A 21,808-nucleotide genomic window follows, 5' to 3' on the forward strand; every position below is an offset into this window, starting at 1 on the left:
CAGGCTCCGGTGTTCTCTATTCACTTGCACCACCGAGGCTACCCCTGAACTTTACTCTTTGAGGAAAGGGAGCTAAGACTAAATTTCAGCTTTATGGTTCTATTATCTACAATAGTGGTAAAGAACCTGTTCCCAAGTATAATTCACTATTAGCGAATTTCTTTTCCTTAACAGTTGAATAAAATAAAAAGTAGAGGAAACAAGTACAGATTAATCTTCTAAGAAGCTGGCAGTGAAGAGATGATAGGAAAGATAATAGTTTGAAGAAAGAAATAAGATTATTTAAGGATAAGGGAAAATTGAAATTGAATTATACAGACAGTAGGATCATACTCCAAAAAAGGCAAGAGACAACAGGATGATCAACAGGATGATCAAGAGAACTGGAAAAAGTTTGCCTTGGAAAGAAGCTACTTCTTTCTCAGAAAAAAAAGCTAAGCAGGAGAGAAAGATAAAGAAAAGGCTTGAAGTTGAGAAGGGAAATTGTGAGAATCCAAACTGTATTGCCCAAATGTCTATAAAGTATGAAATGAAACCACCTGCTCAGCTTCAGAGAAGCAAGATTAGACTAAAGACTTGAGGAGAGTAGAAAAAAGGTTGGAATAGTAAAAACAGAAAACTAGTTTTTAATTCTACAGTTGTTGAATAAAAATACTATGAAGACTACTGGGGTTGGATGGTATATAGCATAATTATAGGACTTTTGCTTTAGCCTTGCTTAGTAACCTAAAAGTTGATAGTAGGGATTATGCAGGAATCAGAATTATCAAGGCAAAAATGATAAGGCAAGATCATAAAGACAGTAGTTAATGCACTATTAAAATAGCTTATAATGAGGTTCAAGTTGAGAAGGCAGGCAAATGGATTCAAAATGGAAGTGATGGACATGGATAACAGGGAAGGTTCAAAGAACCAAAGTTCACAATTAGAACAAAGTTCAATATAAAATAGGGTGAGGTAGAAGAAAAGGAGATGTTGATGAGGAATGGGAATTTCAGAATTGAAGATTTTTGAAGCAAAGAAGTTTTGAGTAAGAGTGAATCTAAAATATGGGTGTGAAGTATGAGTAGCTGCAATATAATTATACCTGAGTTTATATATTCACTTTGTCTTCATGTTTTGGCAAAAACCTAATAAACAGCTGGTTAGAGTTAAAAATGCAGTCAGGAGTCTTGGAAAAGTGAGAAACTAACTGGCCACAATAGGAACCAAAGTCATTCCTTTAGCTGTACTATAAGCTAGAGCTTTAACCAAGTGAAATAGCCACAAAAAAGAGATGGCCTATTTAAAGCAAAAAGAGAAAGAAAATACATTTTATATCCTTTAGTTCTACTGCACGAAACATGGCACACCAAGACTATCCAATGATTACAGAATTATAGAATTTTAGGTATAATTTAGTCCAATACCATTTAACAAATGAGAAAACAAAGAGAGATTAAGCAACTTAAGTTATTATACGCAGTTAATGGCAGAACTAGAGGTTAAAACACAAATCTAACTTCAAAACCAATGTTCTTTCCTATATACCACATATGAATAAAGGATAATAATATTAATAATGATAATAGAGTAATAGTCATACCGATGTACTGGCTGTTGTATCCTGGAATGTTGAAGGTCTATCTTCCTGCTGTGGCTCATTTATGGAGAAAGAGTGTTTTAAATCTGGCACAGTGGTAGGCTTTCCAGACGAATTGACTTCTGCCTAGAAGAAAAAGATAAACATATAATTATGTGTATGTGTATGAAGAAGAGAAGACTAATCCATACTTAATTTTATCTGTTTTGATTTCTCTCCAGTGTTTACTATTATATTTAGAGGATACAAAAGAAACATGATATATGATCTCTACTCTCCAAGAGTTTACAATCTAATTAGGGAAACAAAAATAACAGAGAAAAAAATAATCAGAAAACCATTAAATGCTAATCTGTCTGGTAATGGCTAACTACAACCGAGAAGGAAAGTATAATCAATGGAATGGGGTAGCTGAGAAAGACTTTAAGGGGGTGATCTGGGGCTTTGACGTACATGCAAATTTGAGTAACTGTACAGGAAAAAGTTATCTGTTATAGCAACTCAAAAGTCTTAGTAAAATAGTTATTTTCCTAAACAGGGGTTTCAGGAATGTCACTGTGTTGTTATTTTTTAATCTGATCATATATTTCAGGTCCTCTGTTTGGAGAGATTCACCCCCTTTAAACTCATCTTTTAAAATTTTCTAAAATGGTTGCATTACTTTAGTTCAACAGTCTTGTTTACTAAATACCTAAAATGACCTCCTTGATAAATGTTTATTTGTACAATATATACAAATGGCACTCTAATTAAAAGTTACATGTACCTGCCAGGCTCTTCTGCTCCTAAAACAAATTAGAATTGCACAACATTTATCAAATTTGGTATTTAGGTGTAAGTATCTAGTAATAATCATTTTTAATACTCCCACATCATAATGAAGAAGGAAATGAGTTTAGGGTTCAGTCCTGTCAAAATTAAACCTCCCTATTCAGTTCAACACAGACAGTCACATCTAATCACTTGTCAATCTATATCTTCTATTACCTAAAATTCTTATATCTGCCATTTAAGGTCTTTGCAGGTAACTGACCAAGCACACAGTAGGTAAGCAATTCATACTTCCTAAATTTGGATTCTACTATGTATCTAGCACTGTGGAATATATATATATATATATATATATATATATATATATATATATATATATATATATATATGTGACGATTATAATGTAATCTTAATTTTTAGAGCATGTTCACATAAGATAATTTCATCAAATTTTCAGGAAAAACTATGGAAGACAAATAGAACAATTATCACCACTACTTTGCAGATGTGGAAATAAACTTAGAAAAGTTAAATGTCTTGCGCCAAGGATTATGCAGCTACTTAACTAGTAGATTCAAATATTGCAGTTCTCTAATTTAGGGACTTAAAATATACCTCTTTTGACCAAGTCCAAGGCTCTTTTCATTTTAATCTAGATAGAAAAAAAGCTACAGCAACACGAAGCAAAATAATAAATGATTAAGTGCCAAAATGAGTAACTTTTGATTAAGTGGTTCAGAGACAAGAGGATGAACTAGCATTAATTTATAAATTAAATTCCAAAAGTATAGGTATAATTATTCCTAAAGAATATAAACATACCACTATAGAACCCCAAGAAATATCTTTTCTTTCTGACAGGAAAATGGAAGGAATCCCTGCTAAAAAATCATTATGTTATCTACCTTGAAACTGATTTGTCTAGCAAGTTCCTTGGCTTCTCTATCAGCCTGACTTGAATCACTTCCTGATGACAAAGGCAACAGGGCAATCTTCATTGCTGAGCCACACCCCTCACAACAGAAATCTTGTGACCTGGTGAGAGATAAAAGAATTCTAAAATGATTACTATCAAGAATTCCCTACCTGAATGGAAACAAAAATAGTTAAGTTTGACTGTGATTTCCTTTTTACAAAGACATAAACACTGAACAAATAAACTTTTGCTTTAAAAGAAATATTGTAAAGCTCATCTAAGGTATGCACTCATATGCTTTCTAGGCTAGAAAAATCAAGAAAAGATTTCCTTGAATACCATATACTTTTAGAAAACTGAAATATTAATATTAATATATATATTTCTTTTTTCCTTCTTAAGTTAAAGTTGGCCACCTAAACTATGAGTTCAAAAAAATAGCAAATATTAATAAATACATTTTTCCAATCAGAATATTTTATTGAGCGATAAAACTGTTTCAAAACAAAACTAGTAAATATAACACCTTGTTCCTCTCAGATGACAAATTCAATAAATGGCAATATTTTCAAAAACTGCAATAAACACTGACACAAATACTCTTAGAGGTTATATTCATGACAGTATAAACATAAGTTTACCACAACAAAAATATGATTTTCCTACCTTACAGTGAAACCCACCTTCTAATATACATTTTTGAAATAAGGTTCGGACCACAGCACATCACAGAAGATAAAAAATAATTCAGGATTTTCACAACATTAGAAGAGCTTGTTCTGTTGCTAAGTTTTCCTACAAAGGCTAATTACAGAAAAGATTTGCCAACCACAAAAAGGACCTGAATGCTACCACACTGCTAAATACAAGATTCATTTATCTAGAGGAGAAAATATATCATTTATATTGCAATCATATTTCATACCTATCTCTATATCTAAAAATATATATAGATATGCCCAAGTACACCACAAATATATCAAATATCTTTAAAAATAACCAACTGCTTTTATTGTGATTGAGCCACATATAATACAAAAAAGCAACATTCAAAAAAAAGGCTTTATATGTTTCTAGACATTAAAATTAGCTAGCTGAAAAACTATGGTTTTGCTCAACTGAAAATGAGAGGTCTAATCTCTAAAATTACTTCTATCCTTGAACTACTTGCTAGGACAGACTGAAAATACAAGTAAAAGTCAAAAGACCTAGAATATATTACTAATTACCAAGTAGGCAATAAATTAATATTCACAGAACTGTATGTCTTAAGAGAGTTGTGATTTTATGCCAAAATCTGCTAAAATACTGTGTACATTTTAAGTGTCAAATATTCTACCTCTGATGATTTACTAGGTGTGTGGTCTTGGGCAAGTCAATTAACATCCTTGGGTCTTAGTTCCTCATCTGCAGATGATGGTTCAGGATGCACATCTTTGGTTCCTTCCAGCTCTAAGTCTATGATCCTATAAATTAGTTTCCCCATAATGCATGAAATGTTAACAATTTTCTCAAGTATTCTTACTGTCTTAGTAACACAATATGTCTTATCAAAATACTTAAGTTTTATAGTTAGTATTTGACAGTTCAAACTGTCTGAATGTCTGCAAAAGTCTTTTAGTCCCTAAAAGACAGAACACTACCATTTCTAAATGGTGATAATGGCATACTCATTGCTTGCAGCCTGCTGAAACTTTTCCCCTCATTATCATTAGCAGAACTGCCCTTTTCGTTTTATAGAATCAATTATACAATGAAATCCTGCTACCAAAATTTCTTCAGTCTCTGAATGAGGGAACAAGTGAAATCTTAAAAGCAAAATTCATATGGTATTTATTAAGTTTAACCATGGCTTCAGGGTTCTGCTATATTTGACTGTAATATTATGAAAAAAATTGTACTCCTAGAACTAATCTATCGGAATCTCACTGAGAAGTTGTCAGATCATTTACTGTTATTTTTTAAAAGGATTTAATTAAATGAAAAGTTAAGCACATAGAGTTAAAAATGAAGTTAAGAAAAAATAAGCCTTATTTCTTTAAGGTACATGTTCTGTAGGTTTGGAAAACAACTCAAATACCAGATAAATAATTAAAATTCAAGCTACTCACTTTTTGGCAAGTGCTCTTCTTTCCTCAGGTGAGTAGTCCAGAGACCCTATGGCACCTTCTCCTTTTGTTGGCATAAATCCAATGATGGCTAACAATGCTGTTCTGACTGAAATGAACAACCCAATATTCAATCTATATGTGAAATTAAAAAGCATTAGATTCCCACCACTGGAATTGGGGAAAAACACACAACCCCCCCCCCCCCAGCCCCTGACTTTTTAGACTCACATGATGGAAAGCTTAAGTAAAATAAGACATCCCTCATTACCCCATCCTGTATCTATGTAACAGCAAATGTGAAAATACTGACTAAAATTTACATTTTTTTCTACTCAATATTTAATACTTCATAGCAATCACTTTAATCTCAGAAGAAAATTAATTATAAACTGGTAAAAATTTCTTTAAGTAAGATTTACTACAACAATAAACTGATACTTACTACTCCATGAAGGCTGCCAGGTTTCAGGATGATGTCCTGAGATGCTCAAACAAATTTTCTTGCCTACTTCAAACCTTCCATTAGCCTTAAGGATAAAATAATTTATACTTATCATAAACATGTTCTAAATAATATTTCTCTAACTCTTAGTTTTAGAAGTTGCTTTAAATAATTTTAACAATATTTAAATGAACTCACAAAAATATTATGACCTGATAAGTATTAACTTAGTTCCTAACTCTGTATTTATGACTGGATTCCATAGCCCAGTGCCTTTAACTCTTCTACTATGCTATTCATCCATGAAAAGATGCTAGCTGAAGTTGCATTAAAAGATGAGTTGGGGAAATAATTATACAAAAAGCAGCAAAGTGCAAGATTGAACCCTGAGGCATAATGACTGTTAAGAATTTGACAAGTAGCAGCAGAATCAGCAAAGGGAGGTTCTATATGGAGGAGCAGCAAGACGGTATGATGACAAATCCATCAATCAATCAACATGTTAACTCAGCACCTTTAATACTGTTCCTAAGAGGTCTGAACATATTTAAAAGTGGACCTGTAAGAACTCTAAGAACTGAAGAAGTGGATAATTATAGTAGTGCCTTATTGATGTTACTTTAGCAGGTATGTTTAGAATTCTTTTAAATATATATTCCCTTTAAGTAGTTAATATAATTCTTGATAAAATGTAACTTTTTACTGAAACCTGTAACAATTCAGACAGTTCCCATCTTACATTTATTCATAATATATGACTAGCTGCTGCCATCAGTGTTGTTGAGTGATTGACCAGACTGGAATAGACAAACTATCTTTCTTCTCTATATTCTCCTATATCCTACTCATATCAAACACTTGGAGCTTAAATCCCACATGATGGGTTTGGAGTTCCTCAATGTGGTTAAATTAATACTCTGGGCCACAATTAGTACCATAGTTCAGTTTCATTACAGGTAAAATAACCTTTTGCAAGCTAACATGGGAAAAAAGACACTTTCTGAGAAAAATGCATTTAGAAGTTTCACCTCTCAAACACTGAAACAGCCTAGGGATTTCTCTGATTGGGAAGTAACCTTCAATAATGCTATTTCTCAATTCATCCATGCCTGTCAATCCTATGATACTCTTGTCCATGTTATCTCATAATGTAGGAGTCCCACCAAATATGCTAAGGGCCTTCCTTGCTTTTTTAATTAAGGAAGTTTAACTTTGGAGTTAGTTCTCACTGGTTATATGCTGCAGTATTCTCACACCCAGAATATATCTCTTCACCGCCCTCTGATATATTTTACTTTTTTTTAAGGTAGTTATTTTCTATGTCTTTCTGTCATATAGCAATATCAGTAGAATGTTAGTATTTAAAATGGAGTTTTGCTTTCATGGTAAACTCGTGGTCTGCAATTTCCAAATGACAATCTAGCCCACTTTTCTCTACTGTTCAACTCTGGAAAGAACTTATTCCCCATCTGTATTAATTTTCCCAGAAATACATACTGCTGAATAAGCTTTATAGAAATTTCACAATAACTAAAACAAATTATATAAAGAAAATAATAAAATGAAAACAACTCTAATGACTAAGTCTGAAAAGTATTTCTCTTTTCACAATTGGTCCATAATAACTGCCTAATCTGTCAACAAGAATTTATTAAGCACTATGCTAAGCAGGAGAACACAATGAAAAGCAAAAACATAGTCCCTACCCTCTAGGAGCTCACATTTTAAGGGGAAGTAATACATAAATAATTATGTACACATATAATATATGGTTTAAAAAGAAGATGTAATCTCAGAGGGAAGGTACTGGGCAAGCAAGAAAGAGCAACAAAAACTTCTTTCAGAAGACTAAAGGAAGAATCTGAAGGAAGCAACAGAAGGGAGAAAGTAAGGAGAGAGTCTAATACAGATTATTTTTTTTTTAGCAAGTGGAAGACAGCAGACAAAGGCAGAGTCTAGAGAGAGAGTTGTATGTGGGCAAATAGCCCAGTGTAGTTGGATCACAGAGTGTGTGAAATAAAATGCAAGTCTTTAAAGAAAGGGCTAAGGTTCTGAAAGTCTTCAAATAACAAACAAAGGATTTTATATTTTATCCTGGAGATAAGAGGGAGCCAGCTAAGTTTACTGAGTAGGGAGATGACATAGTCAGGTCTGTGCTTAGGGAAAACTACTTTGACAGCTGAGCAGAGGATGAATTGGAGTGGGGAGAGACTTAAAACAGGGAAATGAAATAAATGAAAATACTATGGCAATAATCCAGGTAAACAGTGATAAAAGGAATATCCATTAGAGCGGTGACTATGTAGTTGACAGAGATATAGAAATGTCAAAATATGACAACAGATTTGATATGATGGGTGAGAATAATGAGTTAGTATAAAACATAGGTTTCAAGCCTGAGTTACTAGGAAGCTGGCAGTGCCTCAATAGTAATCTGGAAGATTGAGGAAGAGAAGACGATTTAAGGGAAAAATAATGAGCTATGTTTTGGACATTTGAATTTGAGATATCCAATTTAAGATGTCAATGTGTGTTGTAAGGATTATATCTCTAGGAAGAGAGATAAGGAATGGATATATAGCTGTGGGAATTATCTACAGAGAATGAGATCACTAAGCAAGATTGGTATAGGAAGAAAAAAGGCCTAGAATATTAAAGATTTACTGGATACCTTAATGAAGATTCAGCAGAGCAGAATAAAAGAGTGGTCAGAAAGGAAGAAGATCAGGAAATCTAGAGAAAAATAAGTATTTGAGAGGGGGTGATTGACAGTATCAAATGTTAGGTCAATAATGATAAGGACCGGGGGCGGCTAGGTAGCACAGTGGATAGAGCACCGGCCTTGGAGTCAGGAGTACCTGGGTTCAAATCCGGTCTCAGACACTTAAGAATTACCTAGCTGTGTGGCCTTGGGCAAGCCACTTAACCCCATTTGCCTTGCAAAAACCTAAAAAAAAAAAATGATTGGCGACAACCAATTACATTGTAGTTGGAAAAACAAATAAAATATTTAAAAAAAATAATGATAAGGACCAAGAAAAGGTCATTAGATTTGAAAATTAATAACATATCAGTTTCAGGAGACAGGCTGAAGAGGGCTTAGAAGACAGGAAGTAGAGTGACATAGCACAATGTTTTTTAAAAGCATTTTGCTAGGAATGGGAGAAGAAATGTATGACAATGATCATGGATCAAGTGAGGGTTTCTTTAAGGATGGAGGAAAGGAACCATTAGACAGATATTGAAAATCAGATGACTTGAGTATGATGGTTGGGGAAACCTAGATTAGGGAAGAGAGCATCAAAGGAACATGAAGAAGGCATGGAGAAGGGCACTTAGGTTTGAAAGGAGGAGGTCATTCCAGACTTAAGGAAAATACAAACAGAAGAAAAAGTTGAGTCTAGGAGACTGGGGTGGTGATGGAGAGCAAAGTCCACCGATTTGCTTGGAGTGGAGGTAACATTCATTTTGTATTCTTTGTTTATAGAACCCTGTTATTTGGCACTAAAAAAAAAATTAAGAAATGGTTCCTTTTCCTGAACTTGTTTTCCCTTTTGCTTTCTTAATCTTTGCAACAGGAGAACAAATATATTCACCATCTCCACAACACCCCAATTGGGAAGGAAGGAAGAGGGGTGTATTTGGAAAACAAAAAATGTCAATAACAAAGAATTATTTTTTTAAAAAATGATCCCAATCAAAAAGGTTTCAGTTTAATCACTTGTACAAAAATATTCATAGCAGCCCTGTTTGTGGTGGCAAAGAATTGGAAATCAAGTAAATGTCCTTCAATTGGGGAATGGCTTAGCAAACTGTGATATATGTATGTCATGGAGCATTACTGTTCTATTAGAAACCAGGAAGGATGGGAATTCAGGGAAGCCTGAAGGGATTTGCATGAACTGATGCTGAGTGAGATGAGCAGAACCAGAAAAACATTGTACACCCTAACAGCAACATGGAGGCGACGATCAACCTTGATGGACTTGCTCATTCCATCAGTGCAACAATCAGGGACAATTTGGGGCTATCTACAGTGGAGAATACCATCTGTATCCACAGAAAGAAATGTGGAGTTTGAACAAAAACCAAGGACTATTACCTTTAATTTAGAAAAAAAAAACAACTGATATCTTATTGTCTGATTTTGCTATCTCTTATACTTTATGTTTCTTCCTTAAAGATATGATTTCTCTCTCATCACATTCAATTTGGATCAATGTATACATAGAAAACAATGTAAAGACTGGCAAACTGCCTTCTGTGGGGGGAGGGAAGTAAGATTAGGGAAAAAATTGTAAAACTTAAAATAAATAAAATCTTAAAAAAAGGTTCCAGTTTAAAGCAAGGTAAGATAGCAATATATTATTACATGTTAATAAAGATAACATAACTATTTAAGTACACACATGATGGTATATGAGCTGAGCCTTGAAAAAAAGGTAGGAAATATTGTTGCTGCTCACCCTTCATTTCTGAAGAGAATTTATGACATCACAGGTAATATTTTAATTTGCATGGAAATGAGATTTAAGTGAGGTAGAGCTGCACAACGTTGTCAGTATCACTCTCCCTAAGTCATTGAAATCCAGTAGAAAGACAAAAGTCAAGATGCCTGGCAATGATCAGGGATGCAGTGGGTGAACTTGACTTTTTCGATGGCTGACCAAGGTCTACATGCTCTATAGTACCTGTTTCAGCTGCCTTTAAGACCACAGGAACAAACTTTTTTCATTTGCCCATTCCACTAGGGTAAGTCTTCACATAGTTGGGACAGATATTCCCCTAACTCACCAAGGTCTAAAGTCTTTTGGTTATCCTCAGCCTGGCTTAGCCTGTCTGCCCAAATGGTTGTAACTGGGATGAGGCCACTAATAATTGGAGAAAAGGTTGACACCCAAGGTAGATAACCAACTCTGAAAAGAGTTTTCCAGATCTCCCACATCCCAGTAGGGAATATAAGAGACAAAGTCAAAGAAAACCCTTTCTGATTATCTAGACATCTAGTAATGAAAGCTTAAGAGTAGAAACAGAGAGAAGACTTTTTTTTTTAAATCATAAAGGTTTTCAGTAGAATTCTACAACATAGAGGCAGGAGGGTGGAAGACTGAGCCTGTGATTTCACTGTGTAAAGATCTCCTAAGGAAGAAACCTCTTCCATCAATGCAGATCAACAGCTTGTTCAACAGACTTAGGGAGCTGCCTATCTCATGGGAAGTTTAAGTAACTTATTTTTAGTTTTGTTTTTGCAAGGCAATGGAATTAAATGACTTGTACAAAGCCACACAGCTTGTAAGTATATCAAGTGTCTGAGGACAGATTTAAACTCAGGTCCTCCTGACTCTACAACTGGTGCTTTTATCCACTGCACTATCTAGCTACTCTGAAGTTTAAGTAATTTGCCCAATGTCACATAGATATGTGTCAAAGGGTAGTACTTGAACCCAGATTTGGGCCTCTAACCAGTTATACCTACTTCTCTTTATGATATTTCTTTTGTTTAACCAACTCCTATGACTTCCAAGAGTCATGACTCTTACTGCACAAATAAGTACTTAACATGTTACTAAGATGCCTTAGTTTTTAAGAAATTTCTTGGACAAAGTTATGACCCCTAAGGGATCACTGACCATGGTCAGACAGCATAGAACCCATGGACAGAATTCATTTGAGGCTCTAATGGATTATATAATTTAAAAAATTACAGTGACCTAAGTCAGCATGCTAAAATTAAATTTTCCAAAATTTGTGATATATACTTTGCATAAGTTGTGTTCAACTTTTAATCTAAATTTAAAAAATATATTGGTGAAACTTTAAATAATTATATATATTTTACCATGTAATACAAAAATTATGTGGGCTACTTATTAAAATAACCAAAATAGTCTAATTATTCAAAATAAATGAATTCTTAAAAATCTAAGCATACTTACTGTTAATAGAATAATGCTTGGCGGTTTCATGGGATATTCTGGTGGCAATACTATTCGTCCATGATAAACTCCTCCATCAAAATCAGAATCTGGGGGGCCCCTAACAGTGAAGTGCCATTCAAAAAGGTTATCCTAAACAAAACAATCATATATGACTATGAAACATTACCAAAAATATAAGGGCAAGTTCATTGTTTTGCTGAAATATCAAGTTATCTTATTATACAAATAATATCCTGCCTCTAGAGTATAATGATGAACATTTAAGGTTACTGTTTTAACAATGAAAGGGTATACTCAGGCTCATCTCTGGACCAAAGATACATGATACCTCTATTTCATGAAACAAAGTATCGGAGGTCACTTATGTAGTACCCAGGCTCTTGTGTCCATGCCTGATAGGGCCCCCCCATTAACAGAACAGAGACTCCTTACAAGTTCTTCACAGTTATCAGATTCTCACATAGAACATAATCCAATAAATTGGAAGTGCTTAGCATGGAACCTAGGCTGTAGTAGTCACGTAATGATAGCTCCCCTTCCTTTCCCCAATAACCTGAGGGATGAAGTTGAAAGGGAATGGACTTGAATAGCAGCATAAGCCTCTGCTGAGGTTGAGGTAAACAAGACAAACGGTTCAATAATAGTGAAGGAGATCAATCAACAAGCATTTATTAAGTGCCTCCTATGAGCCAGTGTGCTTAGTCCCTGCTATTTAAGAACTTATATTCTATTGGGAGGAAGAAATTAGCAGCTGGAAAGATCAGGAAAAGCTTCACACAGGAAATGGTATTTCAGCTTAACTTTGAAGGAAGCTGTAGATTCTAAAAGAAGGCATGCATTCCAATCTCCATGGGGGACTGTCAGTGCAAAAGCATGATAGTAGGATAGTAGAATGATGTCATGCAAAGAGTATAAAAGGCTATGAGAGGTCAGATCCTTATTTAAACTATAATCTTGCTTGAGAGTTGAATGGCTACATTCCAGCAAATTACTTAACTTTTATGTGCTTCAGTTACCAATACACGAAATATATAATTACCATCCAAAAAATGAAAGGAGGGTTAATGTTTGATAACAGTTTAATACCTAATACAATCTTATTTTTCATTAGAAGCTGAAAAAGCTTCTTAATCAGGGGGCAGTGAATAGAATACTGGTCTTGGAGTGAAGAGGACCTGAGTTCAAATGTGAGCTCAGACATTTGATACTTACTAGTTGTATGACCTTGGGCAAGTCAGTTAACCCCACTGCCCAACAAAACAAAAAGAGGAAAAAAAAAGCTTCTTAACTGACATAACTTCATGATACATGCTACTCACTCTCCTGATACAGAAAGGACAGACTACTCAAGATGCATAAATATACATGCATTTTTGAAATAGCCAATGTAAGGAACTGTTTTATGACACAATGCATTTGTTACAAATATTTTTTTTCCTTCCAGTGTAAGAATGAGGTGAGAACAAGAGAAAATTAATACTTGTTACTAGAGAGGAAAAAAATCCAATATTGGAATGCTATATGTACCAAACTCTTTGAGAAGGGGGGATGACCTTCAGAAAGTTTTAAGTTTTAATAATTTAAATTATCATTTAATTGGTTGAATATCAACCAATGCAGTTATCTAATGGCCTCCAGGTCATCCCCCCTTCTCAAAGAGTTTGGTACCTGGCTCACAGAAGTCTTCTATACACTAATTCCTACTTTTACATTAGATAACTTTATCATTTGTCAATGTCCCCTTCAAAATTCTAGCTTACAAGGTATTCAGTCTTATCTCCCATGACCCTCACTTCCTCTAGAGTCCACTTCAGCCATACAATGATGACATCTCCAGTCATCTGATCCATATCTATTCACTGGACCCAGATGACTCCAGAGTATAAAGTGTTACTGGAGACTGCACAGCACCCCTTCACTCAAATCCAAATCACTTGCATGTCATGATCTTCTTCAAGAATGAAGGACAAACAACAAACATATGCTAAAATGTTCTACTTTGAAAATCAAGAGTTCAAAAATTCCTTTATCTAACAGTAAACAATATAATTATATATTTTCTTATGCCTCACTCTTCCTAGACCTATGCTTCCTCCTCCTCATGACTTCTAATCCCTCTACTCCTAAGTACCCCTCCCCTAGACCATAAACCAATTATGGCTTTTTTTCCATCTCTTCTAATTTCAACCCTATACTTAAACCAGATCTATATTACAAAGAATTGTAATCTCCTACTCTACCTGATATCATCTCCTATTTTCTCCTTCATGCCAATCTCTAAGAAAAACTCTTTCTCATCAAGAGCAATCCTTTTTACATACTTTTCATTCCAGCTCCTACTATGTCTTTCATTAGAGAGCCCCTACAATCATTTTCCTTTTCTCTGCAATCTTCAATCTCTCCCTATATACTTGTTCCTTCCCTGCTGCCTACAAATACACCAGGTCTCTTCCAGCCTTAAAAAATCATCTCCCCCTCAAAGCTATCATCCTAGAATTCCCTATCTTTTTAGAGCCAAAGCTGTCAACACTCCAATTCCTTTCTTCTCATATCTTCTCAATCCTTTACAATCTCACTTCTGACTTCCTCACAAAAGTGAAACTGTTCTATTCAAAGTACCAATGATCTCTCATTTGCCTATTTTATGGAATCTTTTGGATAAAACAATTTCATTTTACCGAGGAAATCAGAAGTGAGATTGTAAAGGATTGAGAAGTTTCTCTCTAGTTTTAGGCCCTTATTATCTGACTATTGGATTACTACAATAGCTTCCTAAGCAGTGTCTTGCCCCAAGTATTTCCTCCATACAGTTGTCAGAGATTTTTCTAAAGTTCAGGTCTGACCATGTCATTCTTCATTCAATATACTAATAGTGGCTTCATATTACTTTAAGAATCAAAATATACTCCTCTTTTAGCTTTAATGCCTTCTACAACCCTTCCAATGAAATCAATACATTATTACCCTTAACACACCTTTTAGTATAGGTAAAATGGTATTACTTTTTCTCGTATGGGACTTTCTATCTCCTGTTTCCATACCTTTTGACAGGTTGTCTACTATCCCTAGAATACACTCCCTCCTCACTTCTGTACCTCTTAGAATTCCTAATTCAACAGCATCTCATATAGAATTACTTGACTTCAATTACTGAGATAAAAAGTCACACTTTAGTCTTTTTTTTAGTTTTTCCCTTAAAAATATATTTCAGAGAATTACAGAATTTGAGTTAGAAGAAATCACAAGTCATTTATTTAGTCCAGCCCATTCACATAAAGAATTCCTACTCTAATATTCTCATCAAGTGATCATTTTAGTCTCTGAAGGCTGGAAAAGATTGGGATGCCACTATCTCTTAAGGCAATGCTCTCCCTTTTGGGGCAGTTCCAAGTGTTAGATTAGAGGTCTATGACCTTGGATGATTCTGTGATATTCTCATTCTTTTTTCTTATATGTATGTTATACATACACATATATACATAGCATATATACATACAGAAAGATTCTATGAAATACATTTTGTAACAATGTTAGAAAGAGGCATAAATACTCTTTATTTCAACTTATATCTAAACAGATATTTCCTTTAAAAGCATTTCTGACAACACCTAATCTGTTGAGGAGTTCACTAGGTATTCCCCTTATGGATAATTCAAATTATTAATTTTTCATTTTATTATTGTATGAAATACATTCTTAAGGGGAAAACTAACAGGTATAAAGGACTTATATTAATTTGCAAAGTCAAGTAATTCTATATAAGATGATGTTAAAGAAAGAAAAGCAAATTTTAAGGATTTTTAAATTAGTAAAAGTGGTTATTAAAACACTAAAGTGTTGTTCAAAGTATAGTAAAACACCAAGTGACCTAAAAATGTGAAACCGCAAAGGTAAAGTCAAACATTTCAGGTTTCAAGTCTCAATCCTGCCATTTATGAATTATATTACCCAGGGTAAGTTATTAAATTTCCAAGTTTAGTTCCTTATCTGTAAAAATTAGTAAGATACTATTAATTTCCCAGAACTACTTGTTGGAAAGTGTTCTATAAAATGTTAAGCCCTCTATGAATGTGAGCAATCTGGATTATTACAATTATTTAGAAAACTCACCTCTAAAGGTTGAGCATGGTAGTGATCTGTAGGATCTTTCAATTCTGCTGCTTCTTTCATTAAACGTTTGACAGCTGAAATGAAATTTTGTAAATTAATACAAGAATTTTAAAAATACTTCAAAAATCTCAGTACAGAAAATGAGAATAATAAGTATAAAATCTTGCACTTAGGTTAAAAAAAAATTCCAAGTATAACATGGAGGAGGCATGGGTAAATAGCATTTCTGAGAAAGATCTCAGGGTATTAGAGGACAGCAAGTTCAATAAGTCAGCAAGGGTATATGGCAGACAAAATGACTAATAAAATCTTGGGCTGCATTAATGGGGGCATAAATCCTAGGAATAGAGAAATTATAGTCCCACTGTGTACTATCCTCATCTAACTTCACTTGGAGTAGTATGATCATTTCTGGTTAGTTAAGAAGGGCATTGATAACTGGTAAATATCTAACTGAGCAAATAGGATGGTAATGGGTCTTAAGTCTATGGTATATGAGGATAAAATGATTGAACTTGTTTAGCATGGAGGAAAAAAGACCCAATAAAGATATGGCAGTTGTCTTCAAATATTCAAAAGACTTGTCATAAAGAAAAGAGGTATGATTTATTCTGTTTGACATTAAAGGGCAAAAACAGAAGTATTTTGTAAAATTTTAAAAAAGGTAAAATTTTAGGCTCAAAAACTTCCTAATATTAAAGCTATCCAAAAGTGAAACATGTGCCCCAAGAGATCAAGGATTCTGTTTTTTTTTAAATGTCTTGAAGTGGAAAAGTCAGAGGACCACTTTTTGGATAGAGTGAAAATAATATTTATGCATGAGTTAGACTAAATATCCACTGAAATCCATCCAGGTTTCAAATGCTGCAATTCTGTGACCCATGCTAAGCAGAGAAACATGATATTCAAGAGTCATTCTGATTTAAAATAAAAACTCATTTACAAAATTTTACAAAAGAGAATGATAGAAAGATTATAATATTATTTCACGAAGAGGCAGTAAAGGGGGAAAAATAAATTTAAAGAGTCTAAGTATGAAACTCCCAGATCATCCCAAGACTACTGAAGTTGAAATTGGAAAGATGACAACATGAGAAAAAAAATAAAAAAATCTGTCAACAATTTTATAACAAACTATTTTCATCATTACTAACAGTAGAAAAAGTTGTTACATTTGAATTTAAATATCTTAGTCCTCAATGTGCTATTTTAAAAACTAGAAATAGCACAAAAGAAAAGGAAGATAGGAAATGCTGTAGACTAGACCATGTATAAACAGAAACAGTCTGTGGTAGAGATGACATCATTTTGGGAAGACAAGGATAAATTATCAAAATATATGAGTGGAAGAATATTCCCAAATGAATGACAGGGGGGAAAAAATCCTCAATGACAATATTTCTAAAAACAGATAATCATGAAGACATCAAGACAACTACATAGCCATATGCCTACTTTCTCCTATCCATAAAATCTTTCCAAGATAGGTTTCTTCACCGTTTTTCTATCATGGAACCCTTTTGGAGTCTAGTGAAATCTATGGACCCCTTTTTCAGAATATTTTTAAATGCACAGGATTATAAAATAAAGTAAACAACAGTACTACAGTAAAGATGCAATTTTTTTCTATCCAAATTCATCAAAGCCCTGAAATTTTTCCACAAACCCCAAAGGGGTTCCCCCCAGATTAAGAACCTCTGATTTCTTTAAACATACTGAGTACCCATGATGAAAATAAGGGAATAGGAAAGCTTTTGAAATGCTTAACTTCAGCATACTGTTTTTATATCACATAACTGACTGAAAAATGCATAGAATACAAGATTATTTCATGGTGTTTAGTGCTTGGAAATGGAAAAAAAATCTCTTCCATCAAGGTATCCCCATGATTGTCATCACATCAAGTTGTAGCATCCTCAGCTTCCTTCAAAACAAAGCTCAGGTACCAGTTGCTACACAAAGTTTCACCTCTTTCATAAAATTATATATACTTTGTATACACATCCATGACTAAATTATATCTCTTTCCCACCTCCAATCCAAATATAAGTCTACAATCATTTATTAGGCACTTCTTATGTGCCAAGCCTAGTGTTAAGCACTAGGACTACAAAGGCATTTACATCGCATTTACAACCTTCTGGAGGAGGTAATATGCAAACAGTGATGTATAAAAACAGGAGGCTGTTGTAATAGTCTAGTTGTGAGAATAAGATGGCCTACTTGGAGTTTGGGGTGGGGGGGTAGGCAGTATCAGAGAAAAGGAACAGGTGAGAGAGTGAAAAGTCAAAGATGATACCTAGGTTTTAAGGCTAGGCTTAACTGGAAGCTTGTGGTATCCTTCACAGAAAGAGAAGGGGAGGGGGTGGCTAGGTGTTACATAGAGCACCGGCCCTGGAGTCAGGAGTCCCTGAGTTCAAATCCGGCCTCAGGCATTTAATAATTCCCTAGCTGTGTGGCCTTGGGCAAGTCAAATAACCCCATTGCCTTGCAAAAAAAAAAAAAGCAAGAAAAGAAAGAGAAGGGGAGGTTTTTGGAAGAAATGAGCCCAGATTCAAAGATATTTAGTTTAAGATGTCTATGGGATCTTCAGGTTGAGATGTCCAATAGACACAAGACTGAAAATCGGAAGAGATGTCAGAGCTGGTAAATTAGATCTAAGAGTCACCTGCATTGAAACAATAATTCATTGGAATTAATGAAATCACCAAGCAAACTAGCACAGAGGGAAGAGATAAGAATTTAGTGAGCAGTGTCTGGATGAAGATCCAGCAAAGGAGACTGAGGAGTTGTCAAATGGGTAGGAGAACCAGGAAAGAACAATGTCATGAGAACCAAAGAATTAAATTAGAAAGTGGTCAATAGAGTCAAATGCAACAAGAGAGGTTGAGGAGCATGAGATTTGTTAATTAAGAAATTTATGAAGAAAGGAGCTTCAATTGAAAGTTAATATCAGTAACCAGACTTTGGAGAGTTAAGAGAATGAGAGGAAAGAAAACAGAGGAACTATAGATAGCATTCCAAAGGAATTCAGTTAGGAAATTGAGAAAATGAAATTCTTTGAAGACAGATACTATTTTTTAACTCAGTATCTCTTCTCCCTGGTACTGTGCTCTCTGCACATGGTGAGTGGATAGTAAATCTTAATTAAATTGAATGAAATATCCATCTACATTTGAAAGATAAGGACAATGAGGCTCAGATCATTTGCTCAACATCATTTTGTTACTCTGTATTACTAAAAACAATGGAGCCAATTGTTAACTTTAAACAGGAAAGGGGAAACAGTGACGAGTTTAGCTTAGAACATTGTTAATCTCAATTCTATCCTTTTAAAAGATAGTTGATGGAAAGTTTGTAAGACTTGGTTCACTTTGTAAAAACTGCTTTCCAATAATGATTTTTCTTCTCCACAAAAGAAAATTTACTACAAATTAAAATACTTAGCTAATTAAATATTACATTAAAGATCTTTATTATAATGAACAGAGCAGAACCAATTTGGTTCTCAAACACCTTTCTGAACCATACTAGAATTCCCCCTCACTTTTTTCCTTCCAAGTTCAAATAGGCAATGTGCAATCAAGGCAAACTGTGTCTTTTGGCTTTTGTAAATGAAACCTATATTGCACAGTTGCACTTATATTATACCTATAATCACACCAAGTTATGGCATGTAAACATGGTGGAATATTTACTAAACACATTAAAAAAACAATGAAAGAGAAAAGTTCAGAGAAATCTAGAAAGAACACTATAAATGGAATCAAAATGAAATGAACAGAACCAGGAGAAAAATTTGTAAATAACAATACTGTAGAAACAATTTTGAAAGAACTGACTCTAATCAATGCAATAACCAATAATTCCAGAAGACTGATGATGCTGTCCACAACCTAATAGAGAGGTAATCAATTCAAGATACAGAAATAGACATAATTTTTTTGACATAATCAGTGCTGGAATTTGTTTTGCTTGACTATGTAGGTTGGTAGAAATTTTTGAAGACAAGGAGCTAGATGCATAATTTTAAAAATCTCTATTATAGGCCAACAACACTTTTAGAATTGGAAGGCATCTTGGAGATCATCTGTTCTAAAGGTGTGATTTTATGAACCTTGTCATTTTATGGAAGAAGTCCTTGAGGTCCAGAGATGTTGTGATTTATTCAAAATCATATACATAATAAATTATCAAGAAAACAGTTCAGTTGGGAGTCAATCCAGGTCTTCTAATGACAATCCAGAGCTTTGTTTTATTTTTCCCCAATGTTCACTCAGAAATGAAAAAAAAACATCAATTGCTTTAAAATTGGTATTTGATTTTTTCTATCATAAAGAGAATCAAAATTATTAACATTCAAAATATGCTCAAGGACTTTATGAATAATCTGTATTTATATCAATTAGCCAACAAGTATTTACGCACTTATCATGTTCCAAGCAATATGCTAGGTACTGTGGTTACAAAAACTTGTCTAAAAAAATCCCTGCCCACGGGTTCAAATTCTATCAGGGAAACAATATGTATACATATGAATATATAAATGTTTATTTGTATCTTAATTTTAAGGGGGAAGAGCACAAGTAGCTGGACAGATCAGGAAAGGCTTGTAGAAAATGGTATATGAGGGGTGGCTAGGTGGCACAGTGGATAGAGCACCAGCCCTGGAGTCAGGAGTACCTGAGTTCAAATCTGACCTCAGACACTCAATAATTGCCTAGCTGTGTGGCCTTGGGCAAGCCACTTGACCCCATTTGCCTGGCAAAAATCCTCAAAAACAAACAAACAAACAAAAAAATGGCATATGAGATAGGTTTTGAAGGGAAACAAAAAAACATTCTAAGTAAGGTAGAGATAAGAAGGGAGTACATTCTATGAATGAACTCTAGGAGACAGCCAGTGCTAGGGCAGATACAGGACAAATTGCCTGGATGTATAGTATAGAAAAGGGAGTAACAGATAACAAGGCTGTAAAAGTAGGTTAGAGCAGATGGTGAAAGTCTTGAAAAGCCAAACAAGAGTTTGTATCTGATTCTAGAGGTAATAGGGAACCACTGGAATTTATGTGCAGGGAAAGACATGGACAGAATTGTGCTTTAAAACTACCAATTTGTCGACTGTGTAAAAGATGGAAGATAGAAGGGAGAGACTTAAAGTAGGGAAAACAATTGGGAGTCTATGGCAATAATTCAAAGGAAAGGTGAAAAAGACCCTAACTAGAGTGGTAGCTACATGAGGGGAAGACATGAATGCAAGACAAATTATGAAAGTAAAATGGAAAGAAATTGGCAATTGTTTAGATCTATGGGTTAAGGAAAGGTAAAGAGTTAGGATGACTTCACAGTTGCACACCTGGGGCGAATGACATGATGGTAAGTAACCTCAACAAAAATAGGAAAAGTTGGGGGCAGCTAGGTGGCACAATGGAGAGAGAGCACTGGCCCTGGAGTCAGGAGGACCTGAGTTCAAATTCAGCCTCAGACACTTAATAGTAATTACCTAGCTGTGTGACCTTGGGCAAGTCACTTAACCCCACTGCCTTTCAAAAACCAGAAAAAGAAGAACAATTGGGTGGTCCAGAGAATCATCAAATTCCTTTAACAGCATTTAAAAAAAAAGAAAAGTTGGAAGAGGAATATATTCCTACTGACCTTCTAAATGATACGTTTTATGTGACAGAATATATATCTCACTACTTTAAATATTTTGTATACAATAAAATTCCTTTATTAATAATAAAATTTATATTCTTAGTAATTTCAATGATACTTGAACTCTGGAAGAAATTGCAGAATTTAAACCCTTAAATCTGAAAGAAGGCTTACCTCCATAGTCTGGCACTGTGTTATGCAGAATAATTAGAAAAAGATAGACACTCTCTGTGGGTCTAAAAAAAAGGAAGAATTTTAGAAACTTAACTAGATTTTCTAGTTC

General features: G+C 34.3%; 1 protein-coding gene across 1 annotated transcript in view; it reads right to left on the reverse strand.

Moving 5' to 3' along the window:
* Window positions 1-21,808, reverse strand: part of UBE2J1 (ubiquitin conjugating enzyme E2 J1) — a 43,725-nt gene that overhangs the window by 16,119 nt on the left and 5,798 nt on the right. The window contains exons 2-7 of the mRNA XM_074187139.1: window positions 15,872-15,945; window positions 11,759-11,890; window positions 5,823-5,907; window positions 5,381-5,486; window positions 3,259-3,388; window positions 1,586-1,708 (exon numbers count right to left, since the gene is read on the reverse strand). Coding sequence (XP_074043240.1) covers window positions 1,586-1,708; window positions 3,259-3,388; window positions 5,381-5,486; window positions 5,823-5,907; window positions 11,759-11,890; window positions 15,872-15,945 — 650 coding nt within the window. The remainder of the gene's footprint in view (window positions 1-1,585; window positions 1,709-3,258; window positions 3,389-5,380; window positions 5,487-5,822; window positions 5,908-11,758; window positions 11,891-15,871; window positions 15,946-21,808) is intronic.

The sequence above is a fragment of the Macrotis lagotis genome, chromosome 5, assembly GCF_037893015.1.
Source record: "Macrotis lagotis isolate mMagLag1 chromosome 5, bilby.v1.9.chrom.fasta, whole genome shotgun sequence".
NCBI lineage: Eukaryota > Metazoa > Chordata > Mammalia > Peramelemorphia > Peramelidae > Macrotis > Macrotis lagotis.